The 18,885-nt window shown below is 40.1% G+C and overlaps 1 protein-coding gene across 3 annotated transcripts in view; it reads left to right on the top strand.

Moving 5' to 3' along the window:
• USP22 (ubiquitin specific peptidase 22) overlaps positions 1–18,885 on the top strand; it is a 92,462-nt gene that overhangs the window by 56,379 nt on the left and 17,198 nt on the right. For all 3 annotated transcript variants that reach the window (XM_083872680.1, XM_083872678.1, XM_083872679.1), the window contains 2 exons: positions 10,844–11,013; positions 17,620–17,767. In XM_083872680.1, coding sequence (XP_083728806.1) covers positions 10,844–11,013; positions 17,620–17,767 — 318 coding nt within the window. The remainder of the gene's footprint in view (positions 1–10,843; positions 11,014–17,619; positions 17,768–18,885) is intronic.

Raw genomic sequence — 18,885 nt, 5'->3', positions numbered from 1 at the left:
TTTTTTTTTTTTTTTTTTTTTTTTTTTTTCTGAAGCTCTAGTTTTGAGCTTCCACATCCCTAGTGGAAGGTGTCCCTGCCCATGGCAGGGGGTGGAATTAGGAGATCTTTAAGCCCCCTTCCAAACCATTCCAGGATTTTATAATTGTGTCTTTCTCCTCCAGCCAACTGATCTTCACATTTTACAGGGATCAGATAATGCTTTGATATTTAGTAATAGATTTGATTATGTGGTTATTTACAGTGACATACATGAAAAATGTTTTCTTGTCTTGTGTGTACATTCCTCAGTGCTCACTCAATGCTCAGAGATCTTGACAGAGATTGAGTCAAAGCCCAACAGGCAAAATTTGTTCAGTGGGTCTTGATATGCCAGGACAGGAATTCAGAGAAGTTTGGTTCAAGTTCTGCTGCAGAACTTAAAGCCTTTTTCAGCTTTCTTCATTTCAATTGAGAGAATCAAACAGAGAAATGGTTGCTGTGGATGATTACAGGCTATGTAGGTTTCTGGGTTTGAGAACATGCTGTGTTGGTTTCTTCTTGACACCTGAGAGAGAAAAATGCAGCAATGCAGATGGTCAGTAAAAATGTTGAAATACAAAATTAGAGGTATAAAAACTGATATTTTACATGGCCTTGAAGAGAAAAAAAAAAAAAAGGCCTCTATTTGCAGGACTTCTATCCTGGGTCCTCATCTTGTGACATGACTTACCAAAAGGTTTCAAACTACTCTTGCACAATGCAGTGATCTTTTTCATTAACCCTTCCTTTCCTCTCCCCCACATTTATTTTAAACTTAAGCTTGCTGTGGGAGATAGCAAATTCGTATGTGTAGAGAAAACCAGTGATTAACCCAATATCTTGGACAAGTTGTCTCCTCCCTCATTTTAGGAGCTTTTGTAAAGCTATTGCTGTTTGCAGCATTTTATTTATTCTAATTCAGAAGTTCTAGCACTAGGGGAGCTTATCTGTAGGTTTTACTGTATGTGTATCTTCTATATTGATGATGTTGCAGTTCTTAAACTCTGACTTACTTTGTTTACAAAGATGAGACTGGAACACTTCAGAATACAAGAGGCATTGGGGAATGTTGTAGAATCTCATCATTGCGGAGATTTAAGAACAATTCAGAGAAAAATTTGTCAAGAATAATACAGGTAGTGTTAATTCTGCATTGAAGTATAGGGACAGATCAGGTGACATTTCAATAACTTCTGCAGCTGTTTCCTGTGATTTTAATGAAAGATTCAATGCACTTTTCAGTGGCTTGGTCAAAACCCCACACTTTATTTTCTTTTGGAAATGCGTTTCTTAATTTAAATTCAGAAGGAAGAGATACTTGCAATCCCTTGTCTTGCTTGAAACAGCTTCTCTATTTACACAGGCCATATGAAAAATTAACCTTAAGGGGTTTGTTTGTTTGTATTGCCAGATATTTTAGGAATGCTGACTCATTTTACCAAGCTGAGGGTGTGCACGCAGGAGCCAATTGCCCCCAAATCAGAAGGAGGAGAACTTAAAGGACATCAAGTGCTCCTGCCCTGTCTGTGTGCTTGGTCTTAATCTGGGCATGCAGCCATTGCAAAGTAGTGACAGGCTGTAACCTCACAGCTCACACTGTCCAAGGAGATCACTTGCCTCGTGTGAAGTGCTCTAAGCCTGGAGAAATGGGAATAAAAACAATCCTAACTGATCAGTACCCCTCCAGAGAATCAGGAGCACAGTGCTTGCACACTGCTGAACACACACAGCAGCCCCAGGAAATGAAATCACAGGGAGCGTGCCCTAAGGCAGGGAATGGGAACTTGTCTGGGCAGTGGAAAGGCTCCTGTTTTGGCATCATCAGTTTGGGAATTGGCTCAAAGATATACATGTTGGAAGTAGAGTATAGAAAGTACTTTGTGTGTCTGGCACACTGTGCACACTCAGGAGTCATTTCTGGCTCAGAGGTTTCATCTGTGCAATAATAATATAAAATGATACACTTTGTGTTGGATCATACTCTTGGTAACTTGTTTGATGTGTTTGCTCCAACGATGTCACTTGCCCTTAGGTTCTTCCAACAATATGTGGCCGAGTAGGATGTGTGGAAAGGCCAAGCTGTTGCTCTTGGGAAGAATCTGTAGTAAAGCCATCTTTGGTAGTCATTGCTTAGAGATGTCATTTTCCTCCTAAATCTGGCAAAGGGCAACCTTCTTGAATCTCATCTCCATTTGTTTCTGGTTATTTCTATGTCACTGCTAGAAATTCTTTGTTTAAATAAGCCACAAACACATCTCCCATGCTGAACCCTGGGTCCAAGTCTTGTGTCAATGTTATGCAGTTGATTTTAATTGAAGGTGCAGCACGATACAGGAACTCCATTGAGCTCCTCCAGAATTGATTTTAAACCTTCTTGATAGCTGCAAACTTAAATTTTCCTTGACACACAGTAGCATGTGTGACACAATGGTAATGAACCGAAATACCAGACCCAGGTCATCTCTTTGCATTATCCTGTGACTCTTTTTTCGCATTACTAAAAGGAGAGAATGATGCATTGAGCCACAAATGCAAAAGCCCATGCACAGAATACCTATGTAGTCTAAAAATAACATTGAGGAGAGTTGGGAGCCCTCATTCCAGCAGCAGCTGTTACCTGTTCTCCGTCCTTGCCTGAGTGGCAGCAGGGCAGGTAATTTTGGTTTCCAGAGCTGTGAGGTCGAGTAGGGATCCAGGGATGAGGGCTGTTCACTGCTTAGCCTGTGGCTTTTAGACACCAGCCTGCACTGGGAGTTTGTTACAGGAGAGGTGATGAGGAGTGGCTGGTTTTGGGAGGCACTGACAGGTCCTGCATTCCTGTCTTGTTGTGGCACTGTCTGTGTATCCTGGCTGGCTGGGAGCTGAGTGAAGATGCTCAGAGGTCAGAGACTCATATTGCTGTGTGCAGGGGGTGAGTTCATCCTTTCTCTGACACCACTTTTGCAGTTGACATCAGATGGGCTGAGCTGTCATGTGGAAATGCCCTCACCTTCCCCTTCCTGCCAGAGCTGGTCTGTGTGCTCTGTGCCAGGCTGTGGTATCAGTCGGAATGGCTGAGCAGTCTCAGGGTGAGAAACAGGGAAAGGCATCAAAGACCTCTCCTGAGTCAGGTGCACTGGGCTGACAGAGCTGCCTTTGGAACCACTCCAACAACTCAGAGTCCCAAACTCCCTCATTGCCATGTTTTCTAACTGAGACAATTATTTTTAATTTCTAATTAAAATTTACTTTTTGTGAGCTCAGTCTTTTTTTTATTATAGCTTTGGTAGGTCACAAGAGTTAATTACAGTCCTCATTGTAGTGGCCTGTAACATACTTGAAAATTGTCAGCCTGGCTTTTCCTCCACCAGCACTATCTGGTTTTAATTAATTAACTCAACCAGTGGATTCTTCAGTTGTTTCTCCAGTCTCCAATATTAATTCCATACAAATTTTTACTCATGTTCTTGACTTTGCATAATTTCTTTTTAAAATGAGTGCTCAATGCCAGACATCATGCAGCTGAGTTGTACCTGTCACCAGAGCAGAATGACCTCCAGGCCTTCTCATATTCCGGTTAAGTTCCAAAATGCTGTTTGTAGAACTACAGCTCAAGATTGGGTGGTTGAGGCTGAGTTACTTTAGCCATTGCTCCTTATTTTGTTTTTGTCCACTTGATTTTTCCTTGTTTTCTACTCCACTTTTTTTTAAATCAAATTTAATTGATTTCAGATAGTTTCTCCCTTTAACAAGTTGCTCTTGAGTTATTATTTTGTCTTCCAATTACATTTGCACTGTCTTGATGTGGTTTGTCCCTTCTCTAAGTGTGTATTATGTGATGTCACTGAAGCTCTTGAATAAGTATAGTGAGTGCAATCAATTCCCTGTTAACTAAGAGGGGTGGGGGCAAAGTAAGTGCTGGAAAAACATTATTGGTGTCTCAGTAAGTGCTGTTGTTTCTATATGGTGTGGATGAACTAGGTCCTCTTCATAGGTGTGCTAGAAAATACATTTAATATCTGCTGCTGAACCGCTGCAAATCTCACTATGCATCTATCCTGGCAATGCAATGTAGGTGAGTTATTGCCATTTGGTAACTTTTCATGGGTTTATGGATATTTTAATGGAGAAAACGAATAAAAACATTGACTTTTGAATGGTAATTCTAACACAACATAAAGAATAAATCTGGAAAGTCTCCTAGGAATGCTGAGGTCACTCCAGAATTGCCCAGTTGCACACAAATATGCCAGAAATTACCGAGAAAAAGACTTGAAGTTGCCCTGTGAGCCTAAATAAAGTGCTTGAACACGCTATTAAATGTTGGATTTAAGTCAAAACATATAAGGTGAGATGTTTCTTACAGACAGGGAAATATGAACGGCTATGTTGTTTTGTTTATTTTGAACCACTTAAAATCTGGAAGGTGGGAAATTAACTCTCATTTAGAAAAACAAAACCACCCTTGGTTAGGAATGAGTACCTTAGGAAAAGTCTATGCCCGAGCACCTGGTTGAGGTGCCAGCCTGTATTCAGTGTGTGGGACACATTCCCCTTTTGGGTTTGGGTTGTCATTTGTTCAGGTAGAGAGTGAATTGTGTCTGGATCACTCCTTTAAATGGACTGACTAAGCTGGTTTAGCCTCAGGGCAGAGCTGTGTTAACAGTGAAACAGGTCAGTAATGAGGATAAATTCCACCAACTCTGTACAGCAGTGACACACCAAGACAGAACTTTGGGGTTTGATGATTCAGCCTTATAAATAGTCCTTGTCTTCTAGTGCTGCTGATACATCCAAGGAGGAATAATGACTATATTGTTTTCCCTCCGCACTTAAAGATTTTGCAATACATGTGCCACTCATGGCATATTCTTCTTTCCTCCAGTGTAGCAGCTTCTGTAGTTGGACTTCAGGGTTCTCAACTGGAAACAAACTCATGGACAGTTTCCTTTTGTACACATAAGCAAATTTTTTGCTATTGAGCAATCTGTTACTTCAGTAGCAATGGAAAAAAATGCAGTGATCCAGAATCCTTAGCTGGAAATGGAAAAGTTAAAGATGGGATTTCATTTAAAATTCAAATATTTCTTTTTCCCATAATGGCTTTTCTTTTTTTTCCCCTCCATTCCAGAAGGCCTTTTCTGATTTATTTGCCTTTCTGCTTTGTAGGGGTGGCTAAACTTGTAGGTTTTGGTGCAGTGCTCAATACAGTGTATCTAAAATAGTCCTGTAATTTATTTTCTCTCTGTTTACAGGGCTTATTCTTCATAGTCTTATGCTGACTGCTTCTAGACTCAGTGTCTTCTGTATTATCAGGGATTTTAGATGAAGGGGCTGGTTTTTATTTGATTCCTGCCAGTGACAAAATACTTACTTATAGTTAAAACAGGAAAAAGAAATCCAGATTTTTATAACAATATTATCTAAATATAATGTCTTCTGTCATCCTCTCAGCCTCCCAAAACTGCAAGATTCAACATGGCCTATGAAACTTGATGAGCACACACATTATCTAAATAATAATGGAGTAATACAGTGAAATATTCATGTATAGAATATAACATATATAAAAAAAATTGGAAAAATGTATTGCAGATCTCATTTTCTAAATTAAGGTGTATTACTCTATTCTGACTTGTGATTTAAAAGTCTTAGCTTAGAAGTTGGGTAGAGCAGAAGAGTGAGTGAAGCTCTCCAGGTTGTGTCTGTTGGTAATGGAACAGCTCAGGGGATGGGAGGTGGGTGGGTGGTGCTGCTGATACAGCTTAGGGACGGTGGTTTGTTTCCAAAGGCATTTACAGTCATTCAAACTGAGCACTGACTGACCTGGCAGCCCTGAATAGCTGGAGGAGTCAAGTGGGAAAAATAAAAAAGAGGGAGCCATGAGCATGTTTTCACCTGGTTCAGCAGTAACCCAACAAGGGAAGATTATTGCCCTGAGTGTTCATCTTCACTTCTTTGATCTGTTGTGTAATCCCTTGCTTGGTGTTGCTGTCAAAACTACTCTATTGAAGAAAAGACCTACTGATGAACCAATGTGAATCAATGAATCACCTTTTTTTTTTTTTCTTCTCCCTCCTGAGATGATTCTTTCAGGGTAGATTGCATGTTCTGTGTTTGCTGGAGGTAGTTGAATTGTTCGGTTCCTTTTTAAGATCATGTGGTTGAAGTTTCTTCATTTAATTTGGCTTCAGCAAAAGTTTCTGCAGCTTTTTCTTGAACAGTTGTCAAAACAATACCTGAATATGTTATTGGTGAATTTGTAAAACTGTAAAAATCTGTAAAGAAAAAGTTCTAATTCATTTGACTCAGTGTTCCTGCTTCTGTAGTTGCTGTGGGTGTCAGTCCCTGAGAAAGGGACTGAAAGAACTTCAGCTTAGCTGAAGTGCTGGGGAATAAATTCACCAAAACTGCATGGTTGGGGGTTTTTTGATCACTCATGTGATCATTGGTGTCACAGAGTGTGATGAGTTTTCCTGTCTAGACTTGTAATTTTACATATCTGTATACTCCTTTCTTTCTGAAATGAGTATTTTTGTGTTAACATTTCAAAAGGGATTAGCTTTGGAGAATAATTGCTGTCACTAACCCCATTAGCAAAACTGCTGCTCCTGGCACGCAGGTTGAACAGCAGCTCTGGGCCTGGCTGGGCCAGTGTTTGTGGTAGCTCCATTCATGTCATATGTGATTTGTTCTACACCTGAAACTTGAGAGCTGAGAGAGAATTTGGGTGTAGTTTTAGGTGCTAGGGCAGTCCTCTCTTGAAATACTTTCAGAAAGATGCTCTTAAATGTTGTTGCCAGTTCCTGTTGGATGAACATAGGATGAAGACCCAAAATTATTCTAGAAATCTTCACTGCTCTGCTACAGTGTTTGTTTCCAAGTGTGATGTTGAACTGTCTTTAAATATTTCAGTGAGCTCTTCCTCAGCTTGCACTGACTCGTGACACCGTCTGATGGAGCTGCAGGGAAGCATCAACAGCAGATGGGGGACTGGGGGTAGGGGACAAAGATTGCTCCAAGGTGTTGCCAGCCTGTGCTTCATGTAGAAAGCATCACAGGCTGGCTGTGCTTCGGTGCATCTGAACGATCTCCTGGTTGTCTCACCAAGGTCCATTGTCCAGTGACTGCTTCTTTTCCTTCCAGAACCTTCATTCCATTAAATCCCAGCTTTCTGCATGGGAACATTTGTTCAGACTGGTTTGTTTGCTGTCTTTCCAGGCACAGCCCAAAGCCTGGGTTTAGGGACAAACAGAACCTCCTCCATGAGGGCAAGTATTTTTCTATTCATGTGTGGTCCTCTCATTTCCCTGCTTCCCCACCTCTAATAGCTGTAGAGTTGCATTTCATGGAGAAGTGGAATTTCCTTATCTTGTCTTGGATTTTTCATCTCCCCTGTGTGGGTGGACCAGCAGAACCAGTGTTCTGGATCTCCCTGCATCCCAACAACCATTGGTGCCTGGTGTTGCAGATCTATTGCTTTGAGCATTGGAAAAACAGAACCTGTTCCTGGAAGAAGATGGAAGAATTGAAGCTGACAAAGGTAAGCCAGCCAGAACCCAGTCTTGACACCAAATGTACAAAGAATTTCCCAGATGGGTTTCCCTGTGCTCAAGGCATTGCCAAAGTAGATTTCTTGCCTTTGCTTATGCCTTCCCTGTCCAGCTTTTGGCAGAATGAGAGTAGTATTGGTATTCCATGCATGGATTAAAGGATATTTCCTTTTATGATTATACCATGCATGACAATTTTGTCTTGACAGCAGCATTAATTTATTCCAATATTTACAATTGTATCAGCAAGGTTCAGAGCTAAAACTGTTTTCCTGTGAAGTACGTTTACCAAAACAGTGCATCCCCATGTGTAAAAAATATTAAATATCTCACAGGTTGCCCTTGCTCATTTCAGAAACAATTAATAAGAAACAAAAATAAAGAAAATGCTATGAAGCACAGCAAAAGTTTGCAAAGCAGCGGAGTTTTATTATGAATCGAGGTTGGAGCCTGCTGGCAATCCTTAGACTCTGACACTGTGCTCTGATTAGAGCCTAGTGGAGACAGACCACTGTTGGTGCTCTAGCACAAATGGACTGCTGCATGTGAGGTTTTGGCACATTATTTTTCTATTAATTTATGAGCCACATGTTGCAATGCTTGACTGTTCCAGCAAAACCCTGCCAGGCTTTATTAAAGGGGAGGGAATAGGTGTGGCAGGCACAAAGCTTTTACATTCTCAATATGTTATTGACCAGAGTGCTGTACAGGCTTTAGTTTTTAGCTGTTTTTCTTTCCAACAAAACTCATTATTTCCCATAAAAGTTAAGCACAGGAGGATGTGTTGTTCTGAGTTCTGTCAGCTCTTTAGTTTACCTACATCAAATTCTGATTTTTTCAATGTGCTGCAATTACTTATGCAGTACCTGAGCTATAGTTCCTCATACCTGTTTCATTTCAAACACCAGTTTAAGAGACTGTACAGCAGCTGCAGCCATGGCTCCCACAAGGATAAGATTGATGTATGCTCTTTTCCTTTTTCCCTTTTCAACTGAGTAAGTTCTCATGTTTTGCTACAAATCACCATTTTCTGATTTTATTGGGATTTGGAGTATTCACATTTCAGCCTTGTCTGTTTTGCAGGTTGCTTTGTCTTGATTCATTTAAGTGAAGTCCCAGCACCTGAATCACTCCATTTAGATCCATGAAAAATTGACGCCAAAGACCAAGCAAGCAGAGTAAACCAAGAGCCTTCTGAGTTTGATGCCTGTAACTGTCTCCTGGTGGCAGCTTTGAGGAAGATTTGATTCTTGTGGTCACAGGGAAAGACGGTCCAGCCACAGGCATGTAATAAATGATGCTTAATAAATGATTCCAAAAAGCTGCCTTTATGTGTTTGCTTTTGTTACTGCTCTATTAGACACCAAAAAGTGCTAGGGAGACTCTCTAGATATACTACTGGTTTTCCTCTAGTTTTTCTGTGCTGAACAGGCTGGCTTTGAAATCTGGTGCTAACCAGAGGGAGAAATAGGGAGAGATTCTTCTGCTTCTCAAAATACCCTGCATGTCAGGGAGCCTTCCAGCCTCCTGTGAGCGCAGCCTGTGATTTAAATAAACCCAGTCAATTTTAAATGGCAGAAAACGAGGGAAGAGGTAAACACGAGGTACCAAAACGTTTCTCCAGTTGCACAGCATGAACCCCCTCCTGTTGTGACATTGTTTGCAGAGACACAGACTGGGAATTGAAATAGGATTGTGGACCAAGCTGAAGCATCACACAGTATTTCAAGCTGCTCCAACAAATTAACTATTTAACACTCTGCTAATGTTGTGCACACACTTATTGCCTCCCAGCATGAAAATCGAGCAAATAATTGCAACAAGCTTCTGCCCAGTAGAAGTCACTGTAATATAATGAGAAACTTTGTCCTGTGAGTAAACAGAAGGAATAGGAAGCTGTTGGAAGCAGGTCGATGTTGCTTTAGATCCAGAAAAAAAAATAATTTAGGAGTGCTCTGTGTCCGTGCCTTCAGCTCCGGTGCAGTTCAAGCTGGTGTGGTGCCCGTTCTCCTCGGTAACGTAGCAACTGGACCACACCCCCTCCTGCTGCAGGATGCTAAAGAGCCCTTGGAGCACTATCTGCTGTACTGCACGGGAACTGCACCACTTCTAATTACCACAGCACTGCCAGCTGAGAGGTTTATTTCATCCCATGGAATGACAAGGAAATTCTTCGTTCTCTGTCCAGTAATCTTGTGTTTTCTTTCAATGTCTCCATAGTAATCCTATTTTTATTGCAGAAGAGGACTATGTTAATTTTAAATCAATACCAGAATTGTATCTGTCAATGCATTTTATCTCATTTCAAAGTAAGTTGGTGATTAAAAATAAGCCTTTTTAGCCACCTGATGCTCTTCTCGTTTAGTGCTCCTGTTTGGTGATATTATGTTAACATTTTGGAAGAATACTCAAGGATTTGAGCATGTTTTTCTTCTCACTTAGACTTTGCAAATGACTGAAAAGCTTTCCCCACTCCTAACCTCTCTTCTGTTGTGCAACAAAAGAGCTTTCCTTTAAGCATCTTGGTTTCCAAGCACAAGGAATCGTCTCTGGCATTACTGAGCGTTTGACTTAAGGTGTGATGAATCCTCTTATGCAAAGTTGAATTTTTTGATGTATGCTGTAGATTAATGTTTAACTTACCTAAAATGAGTGTGGAATTAGTGTTGTTTGGAGTTTTTGTTTTTTTTTTTTTTAAAGTTGTTCTGTTCAGATCTTGGGTTTTATACAAAATCTCCTAAGTCTGCATTGGATGTCATAGCCTGACTTGGTTTGTCAGGGCTGTTTCCTTTGCTGCCTGTCTTAGAAAGATGATGATTATAACAGTACAAAAGCTTGTTCTGGCTTCATGACCTGCATGGGGGAAAGCTTTTTAAACAATTTGAAAACTTACTCACTGATTTCTTTAAATGTATTGGTTTCTTACTGTGCTGACTTACTAGTTGTTGTCATTGCACTTTGGTATCAGTCTTGGGGAGGGACATGTTTTGGTGACATGTGGCACAACAGCCATTGCAAAATAATTATATTGGTGTTGCTGAACTTTTAGGTTTCCTTATTTATTAGAATTTAAGAAATCCTAGTGTAGTTCAGAAAGCTTCTGCAGCTTCTTGTGACTTGAGTACAAAAATACCAATAGCCTCCCTAAACCAGTATAAAACTATATTTGGAGCTGTGCATGTAATACCATAAATTCATGGCAATATTCTGAAAACTACATAAAAATGCAAATCTGCTGGTTTTTTAACTTGATAATGCTTATGCATCCCCTCTCCCTGTCTGTCTTTATAGGTCTACGAGGGCTAATCAATCTTGGGAACACATGTTTTATGAACTGTATTGTCCAGGCACTTACCCACACTCCACTGCTGCGAGATTTCTTCCTCTCCGACAGGCACAAATGTGAAATGCAAAGCCCCAGCTCATGTCTGGTCTGTGAAATGTCTACGCTCTTTCAGGAGGTGAGTGCTGTTTGCCACAAAGCATCACCTTGCCACAGATGCTGTTTCTTACCCCGAAAGGAATTGTGTTCTCTTTGCAATTATAAAGGGAATGCAAGTCATGTTTCCCCTCAAAATGTAGTAAAACAAAGTAGTAAAGATTGAGACCTCATTGTCAAAAGTACCCAGCTGCTGAAAAGAAAACTAAATGCTTTTAAGTCCTGTTGTGAAGTCACCCTTGTTTAGGCAAAGCTGGTATTGGAAATAATTACAGTGCTGCCTGTTTTTCTGAGACTGACCTGGGAGTCCTTAGTCTTAAAGCTGAATGTGTGCTTTAATTAAAAGTGCAAGTTGTAACTAGAAAATATGTCATGAGCTCTTTGGGTGATAATGGGAATGAGAATAAAGCAGTAGTATACATCCTTGTGGTTTAAGGTGCTGGATTATGTAGGTCTGTATGAATATTTTAAAGATCTCAATTCAGTGCTTGTTCACTGGCAGAAACATCTTTTCTGTCATCTCTTACGTGCAAACCCAGTAAGGGCCAGGAAGGAGGGTAAAAAGAAGTGAATGTGTTGTTACAGTTTGTAACAAGCTGCACTTCTTTCCCTTTCCCACTCAGTAACCTGGCTCTGCAGTGTGTCTTCACTGTAGGTCTGGTGTGTGCTGTGTGAGACAAGCACAGGCTTTTCCTTAATAAATATTCTTTATTAACTATCTTAATTCCACATCAGTAATATAAGGACTGTGGGTGTACATGGGCTCCTAGTTTTAAGATGTCTTTCAAAACAAGCCCAGTTCTGTGCCTTTCCCTCAGTGTTAGATCTGCTTTCTTGGTAAGTAAAATAAAACTGACCAAAAAACCAGCAAGAGCTGTAGTGTACGTGCTGTCACGGAGCATTTAAAATTGCTGGAGATATCTGTACACAGAGCAGGTTTTCTGTGGATGTGCTGTCATGGAAGTTCATTCTGACAGGGACCAACCTAAAATAGCTTTACCTTTATCTTGTGATTTTTCAATTTGATTTTACTCCTGTGCCTTTTTCACCAGAGATGATTCTTTTTTGTCACTGCAGGTGAGTTAAACATCTATAGAAGAAGGTAAAGCCCCCTTAGTTGTTCCAGTACAAAGTTGTTTTCTGTTCATACTCAAAACTTCTGGAGATTTGCAATATTTCACACTGCTTATTAATCATTAGCTATATGTTACATTTCTTACTTTTTGTTCTATTTTTCAATTATTCCTGAGTCTGTCAGGAAAGGAGGTAAAAACAAAAGGCAGGCAGACCAATAGGTAGCAGCTGCAGGATTATTGAAACCAGATGTGCAGTTAAGTAGGGAAATACCACAATGCCTAGATAAAAAAATCAGTCATGGTATAGAAATATTGGTTTCTGTACGCTGTTAATACAGAAACCTATTTGCTTATTTAAAAATAAGGAACTATTATAGTCTTCTTTTTCATCAAATAGTAATAGAAGGTCTTATGTTGATGAACATCACCACGCTCTACTAACACATGCATTTTTTAAAAAATCCCTTGGGAAAGGGGAAATGAGTGTTACATTACAGATTGAGAGGCTGCAGGAAAGATCAAGACTCTCTAGGTAATGATTTTTGTTTCCATTTTTGTATCTGGAGCCCTGTTGATGGCTCAGGATGCCTTTTGCTCTGCTGTAAGCATGGAACAAAGAACAGGCAGTTATCCAAAATGGGGCTTAAATGCATCATTTGTGTTAGTTTCAATTGTAATCAAGTTTAATTTCATACACAACTTTGGGAAGCTCAGCCTTCATTTTCAAATCAAAATTCATGCCTACACTTGCATTAGTTCTATTAATTAAATGTTCCTCAACACGAGGGTGTATGGATGAGGGAACAACCATATCTGTGACACCAGACTGTGCAGACAGCAACAGTCCCTGTCCTTATTTCACATTAAATACTGCAGCCATGTGCTGTGGGAGGACACAGAAAGTGACTCAACCTCCTGGAAGTAAAACTGGAGCTTAATCCTCCTAAGCAAAGCTGTTGGGTCTGTAACCAACTCGGTATATTTTAACTCACAAGCAGTAAATACCTTACTGTTTTTATGGCTCTGTCAGCAGCCATTGTACAGTTCTGTTCCCAGTGAGTTTTAATTTCTTTGCATTCAGAATTAAAACTAAAATCTTGCATTTTTTGGAGCAGACTGGTTATATTTCATGTCCTAGCTCTATACAGTGGTTCCAATGAAGATTCTGTCGCTGCCTTTGCAGAGCTGAGGTCTGAGCAAACCTGGAGAGATCTCAGTGCTATGGTTAAGAATTCCTTTGTAATTGAATTACCAGGGAAACTTTGATTCAGGTTCTGTCTTGTTTCTACATAGCTTTCCCACCGGGATTAACTGGTATGGTTATCCCAAAGCATCTTACCCAGGGACAAACAATCAGGGCGAGGGTTAATTTCATCTCCCTTCCACCCTTCTTTTCTGAAGGTATGATCTTAGGCAAGTGGAATGCCAGGGGATCTGGTGAGTGCCTGAGTGGGAGCTCTCCAGGAGAAAAAGTGAGACTGTTTTGAACATTAAATAAAACTTACTATATATAAATAAGCAAGTTTTGCCCTTTTGCCTCCTAAACAGAAGTTACCCATCCCACTTGTGTTTTGTTGAAGATCGTGTAGTTACATAGGTTGAGTGAATTCTCTGTAATAAATAGGAACCTACAAAGTTCTTCTACCTTGGAGTAGGTTGGTGGTGAGTAATGACTATCAAATGGTTCTCAGGACTGAAGTGGTTTTTTCCTGAAGTGGTAGCTTTTCTGGCAGACACACCAAGCACTGAGCTCTGTTTGTTTTAAAAATATCTAACTGCATCAATTAACATTCTCATTTGTGCTACATGAAACCTATTTCTCAATAGAATCATGGCATGACTTACACTGCATAAGAAAAGGAATGAAAAGGATTTGGGAGTAGCAGATAGTGGTGAAGCTGGACGTAGGGAAGATAGAAGACACAGAATATTCATTGAGCCTTTTGGCTGAAAGGGTTGGTGCACTCCTTTTTACCTACTGGTGTTTGTGTTGTAGTTTTGCTTCACCAATGAAAATGAATTTCAGGATGGTCCACACCCTGAGGTTTATCCAAATCCTTTGCAGAATGACCACTCAGGAAGATAGGATTAGATCTGTGTCTCATGTGCTCTGTGACTGGAATAGTAAGAATAGCTGGGAGCAGAGCAGAATGCAGTGCATCCACTCAGAGGTGGAAGGAACTAAACCTTCCTTTTCCCCATCATTACTCATCCTTTTGAGCCTATCATACTGCACAGCACAAGCACAGGAAGAGTTGAGAAGTGGGGGACCAAGAGGGAACAGGAGGAGATGATTTATGGCTTTCATATCTGAAGATGCTACTGTTGAATTGACTTATGTATAAAATAAGTTACAACAAAGGTACAAGAAGGGGGGGGAAAATGTAGTTAAGGTTCTTTACAAAGGCAGAAGCCTTGCATTTTGTCATGGAAAATACAGAGTTTGTGCTGATTTAGTAAAACCTTTTCCCTGAAATAAGTGTAGAATATACAGAGTTCATGCAAGTAAAATGTATTTGTGATTCTTTGAACCACTGTTCTTTGGGAAACCTCCAGAAGGTGCTCCCCTGCATGTGTTCCATGTGCGGCCCAGTCCTTTCATCCATTTTAAATTGCCAGAAAATTTAAAGTCTTTACTGAGAACCAATATCCAAGAGAGTTTTTGACTTCTCAATTTGGACTTGAACCTGGTACAGGATTTCTGCCTATAAACTTGTAATTACAAAGCTCAGAGACTGCTTAGCAGATACATGTGCAGGATAAATCAAATTTATCTGGTTATTCACATAATTGAGAAATTTCTGGGCATGTTTTTGGCAGGAGGAGGAGAAAGAATTACAGATGTGTACAGTGGGGTCTTGTTTTAAAACCTCACTGGTGTCTGTATATCTTTGGTAACAATAGCGCAAATTACAAAGCCTATAGTTTTCTAAATCCCCCATAGATTCTTTCTAGAATACAACAGCAAGTGTTTTAAGTGGAAAAACAAAATTATTTTTACTTGGGCTGTGTGTAAGAATGGAGGCTTTGAATCCTGGTTGATTTGTTCCTTTCTTCTCCCCTCCCTTTTTTATTTTTCCTGGAACAGCAATTAAGCAGTGTGTTACCCAGCACTTTGAAATTGCTCAGACTAATTCTCTACAATATAAACAACTGATATTGCTGAATTGAAAACAAATTTAAACAAACAAAAAAAAGTTTAAATTATGTTTGGAACATTGTGCCATTGAAGTGTTTTAAAGGTGACTTGCAAATACATCATTGTTTATATTTGCACACTTCAGTGAAAAGGTTGGGATAAAATTTTACATGGACTCTTTTCCTTTTTGTGGATTGGAACAGCTCTGAAAGGCTGCTCTTCCCAGCAGCAAGGAAATGACACAGATGGGATGGATGTTTTATACATTCCAGTTAAAATATTGTTATTGAATGTGCTCAGATTCTTTGTTTTATTTAATATTTATCTTGAGCAGTGAAGCTTTTCCCACACCCCACATTCTTACCAGGCAGATTTCTAGGGTTTTTTTGTGAGATAATAGTTAATAATTTGCTAAAGCTTCATGTCAGAATCTTCTCATCCTACTGAGGCAGCAGAGAAATCTGCTGGCAGGTCTTGTCTCTGCAGTGGAGTAATTACATGGAGTGCTGGTGGTTAAAATGACCGGAGAGCTCTGGGACTAATTGTAAGGAGTGACAGAACAGGGAAGTTTTATTGCTGCAGTTCCCTGAATTATGTTGAGCAGCAGCTGCATCAGCAGATTTCAATTACCACACTCCTGCTCCAGTCCCTCAGTGTCATCCTTGTTGGCATCAGAGGTAACTATTGATCTTTGTATTTATAGGAGCATTTTGTGGTGTTTGGCTGCAGAGGTGCAGCTTCTTGTTTGGGAAAAGCAGAGCTTGTGAGGAAGAAATTTCTATGGGAGGAAATACACTAAAATCATGTAGAAAGCCCTACCAATATGAGGACTAGATGGAAATTGTGCTGCCTTTTGTCAACCTTGCCTGTCTCTTAAAATACAGTGTTTTCTCTTGGCAGGTTTGTAGCACAGTGCCTGTGCTTGTCTTACATAAAATGCTCAGAGACTGTGCAGGGAGAAACTCAGGGCTGGAGTAGGAAGCTCACTTTTCCAATAAGGATGAGAATTACATACTGCTGGGGGTTTAAATCTTGTTTTGTTCTGTGTATTTGCCACTTACTGTCTTCTGTTTGGGAAGAATAACTGAAAAGAAACTGCCATGGATTTGATAGGATCTTGGGAAAAACATAATTGTGGTGTTGCAGGCAGTATTTACTGGCAGATACCTTTGCCAAAGGTGAGGGAAAGCAAAATGACTCAGAAGTGTTCACTTATTAAAAATAAAATGTTACTTTGTCAAGTGAATAAACTCTTCTGGGCCTTTTCTGACTCCTGCAGGGGCACCACAAGTATCCTTGCTTTGCTTTTGGAACTGGTATCACTGTGCGGGGATAAAGAAAGGGCTGAACCTCAACCCAGAGAAACATAGACCCTTCGCATGGATGGTTTTTTGGCATGTTTTTTTGAGGGTGGGTTGGTTGGGGTTTGTTTGTTTGGGTTTTTTCAAGTGGGACCTGGCTGGTTTTTAATTTTAAAAAGTTTCAATGGGCAGTGCCCTCCTGCCCTGTGCTGATTTCTCTCCCTAGCTGTGTCACCCCCCAGCAGCAGCAGTGTTTCACATCAGGCTCTGCTGACTGAATAATTCATCTGTGCACTCTCTAATGTGCTTCTGGCAAAATCACCTGGGGCAGTTTTAGTCACTCTGGAGCCAGCTCATCAGATTTTGACTGAAGCAGATGAAGGAGCAGATGCAGGAGCTGGTCCAGCACCAGATTCCCAGGCAGGGACACTCTGCTGGAGCAGTGATGGCAGCTGGCTTTGGGGATTGCTGACTGAATGAGGACCTTCAGCTCTGCAAACAGCTGGCTCAATAAAGTTGTTTTTAAAGCCTTTTACAGTGAAAGACCAGTACTGGCATGAGGCTGCTGCCCTGCTTGGAAATTTTTCCGTAAAATTGGACTGTGCACAGCATTTGGATGCAGAGTTGCCATGGGTCAGGGATTGGCTGACAGTCAACATCTAATATTCTCATCCTCAGTGTTTGTTCTGATATGAGTGGGGGCATTTCATTCACATAATTTGTGAATGAAATGGCTGGTCCTTTTCAAGTGCAGGATATTTTTTCCTTTCTTTCCTCCTCAGACTATTTTAATAAAAGCCAGTAGTATCAGTAAGCAAATCGTGAGTGATGTTTGTGTCTGTCTACCCCACTCCCTGCACCCCCACATTTTTCAGGCTAATCCATCACAAATTGATGGAATTTCAGGGAAGAAAACTGAGCTGCTCAGTTCTGAGATCACTTCTCCAGTAGTCTGTGACAAAAATCTGCCTCTCTCCTTTATTATTAAGGCCATCAGAATTAAACAGTTTAAATGGATTTGACTAATTGCGCTCATTTAACTTTTTAATAATGAAATGCTCTGAGGCTGTGTAAGTTGTTAACAGTTGTGTCCTTCTCTTTGCTTTGAGCAGTTTTACTCTGGGCACCGATCTCCTCACATTCCATATAGGTTATTGCACCTGGTATGGACTCACGCACGGCATTTAGCAGGGTACGAGCAACAAGATGCACACGAGTTCCTCATTGCTGCATTAGATGTGCTACACAGACACTGCAAAGGTAAGGCTTCTCCTGAGGCTCCAATCAACAAGGATTATTGCATCAAAACGAGGTAGAACCATCTCTTCTTAAACCAAGTGCCATTGCCAGTATAGCACTCTTAGCGAATTGCTTTAAAAATGTTTGGTAGACTTAAAAATATTTTTTAAATAAATAAACCGTTCCCACTGTCAAAAAGTACCAAGAGTTAGAAGCAGACAAGCCTGTACATTGGTTTGAATCACCATCATGGTGTTATTTGTTGTGAGTCACTGTCTTTTCTTTTAAATTGCCATTTTAATTCTATTTATACTTGAAGTAGTTAGAACTCTTACTCAGTGTGTCATGGGACTGATGAAAATAACAAAGGGGAGAGGGTATGTCTTAATACTTAACACTTAATACTATTATTCAGCTTAAATATGATTCTACTGTATTTCTGATACCAAAATTGCTTACTGAAATGTGAATAAGAAAGAGCAACGGTGGCTATGGTATCTTGTTTTATTAGTCTGTATAGAACAATACATAATTGTACAATACAATAAAAATATCCAGTGCCATGCTTTTTGATATGAAGTATCTTAAGTCTTGGTTTTGTAATACCGTATGAAATTATGTCTTTTCTGTTTGTTAGCTGAACTCAAGCTGAACTGAACATTTCCCAGTCTGCCAATGTTTGCTCTAACTTGATTCCCTTACTGCAATAGCAAAATTTTTACTGTTCCTCCAAGAGAAAAGTAGTAGAGTTGATACTAACAGAACAAACAAAAAGTCCTTGGTTTTCAAAAAGAAGATTTAAGCACTCAACTTTGCTCAAATGCTCTTAGGAAAAGCACTTAGGGTTTAGTTCTTTGCCTTATCGGAGGACTGTCAAGGGAAGGCGGCTGCTGCTGCTGCTGCTTCTCTGAACCATTGTGAATCTTGCCTTTATCTGTCCTGCATGGCAGCAGATGGGCTTGTTCACATCCATAATTGGTGCCTCCAAAAGAATCTTCTCCAAAAAAAGTATTGCTAAGGACAGGACTACACAGAGCAGATCTTTGTAGTTATTAATATCCATCATTTGACAACCACTAACTGGATTTCAATAATCCAAATTAGACTGGTGTGAAAGTCCAGTAAGGAACAAAATCTAC

Source organism: Zosterops lateralis (genome assembly GCF_965231275.1).
Source record: "Zosterops lateralis genome assembly, chromosome: 15".
Classification (NCBI taxonomy): domain Eukaryota; kingdom Metazoa; phylum Chordata; class Aves; order Passeriformes; family Zosteropidae; genus Zosterops; species Zosterops lateralis.
The sequence above is the reverse complement of the archived record's forward strand: the minus strand, read 5'-3'. Positions and strand labels throughout refer to the sequence as shown.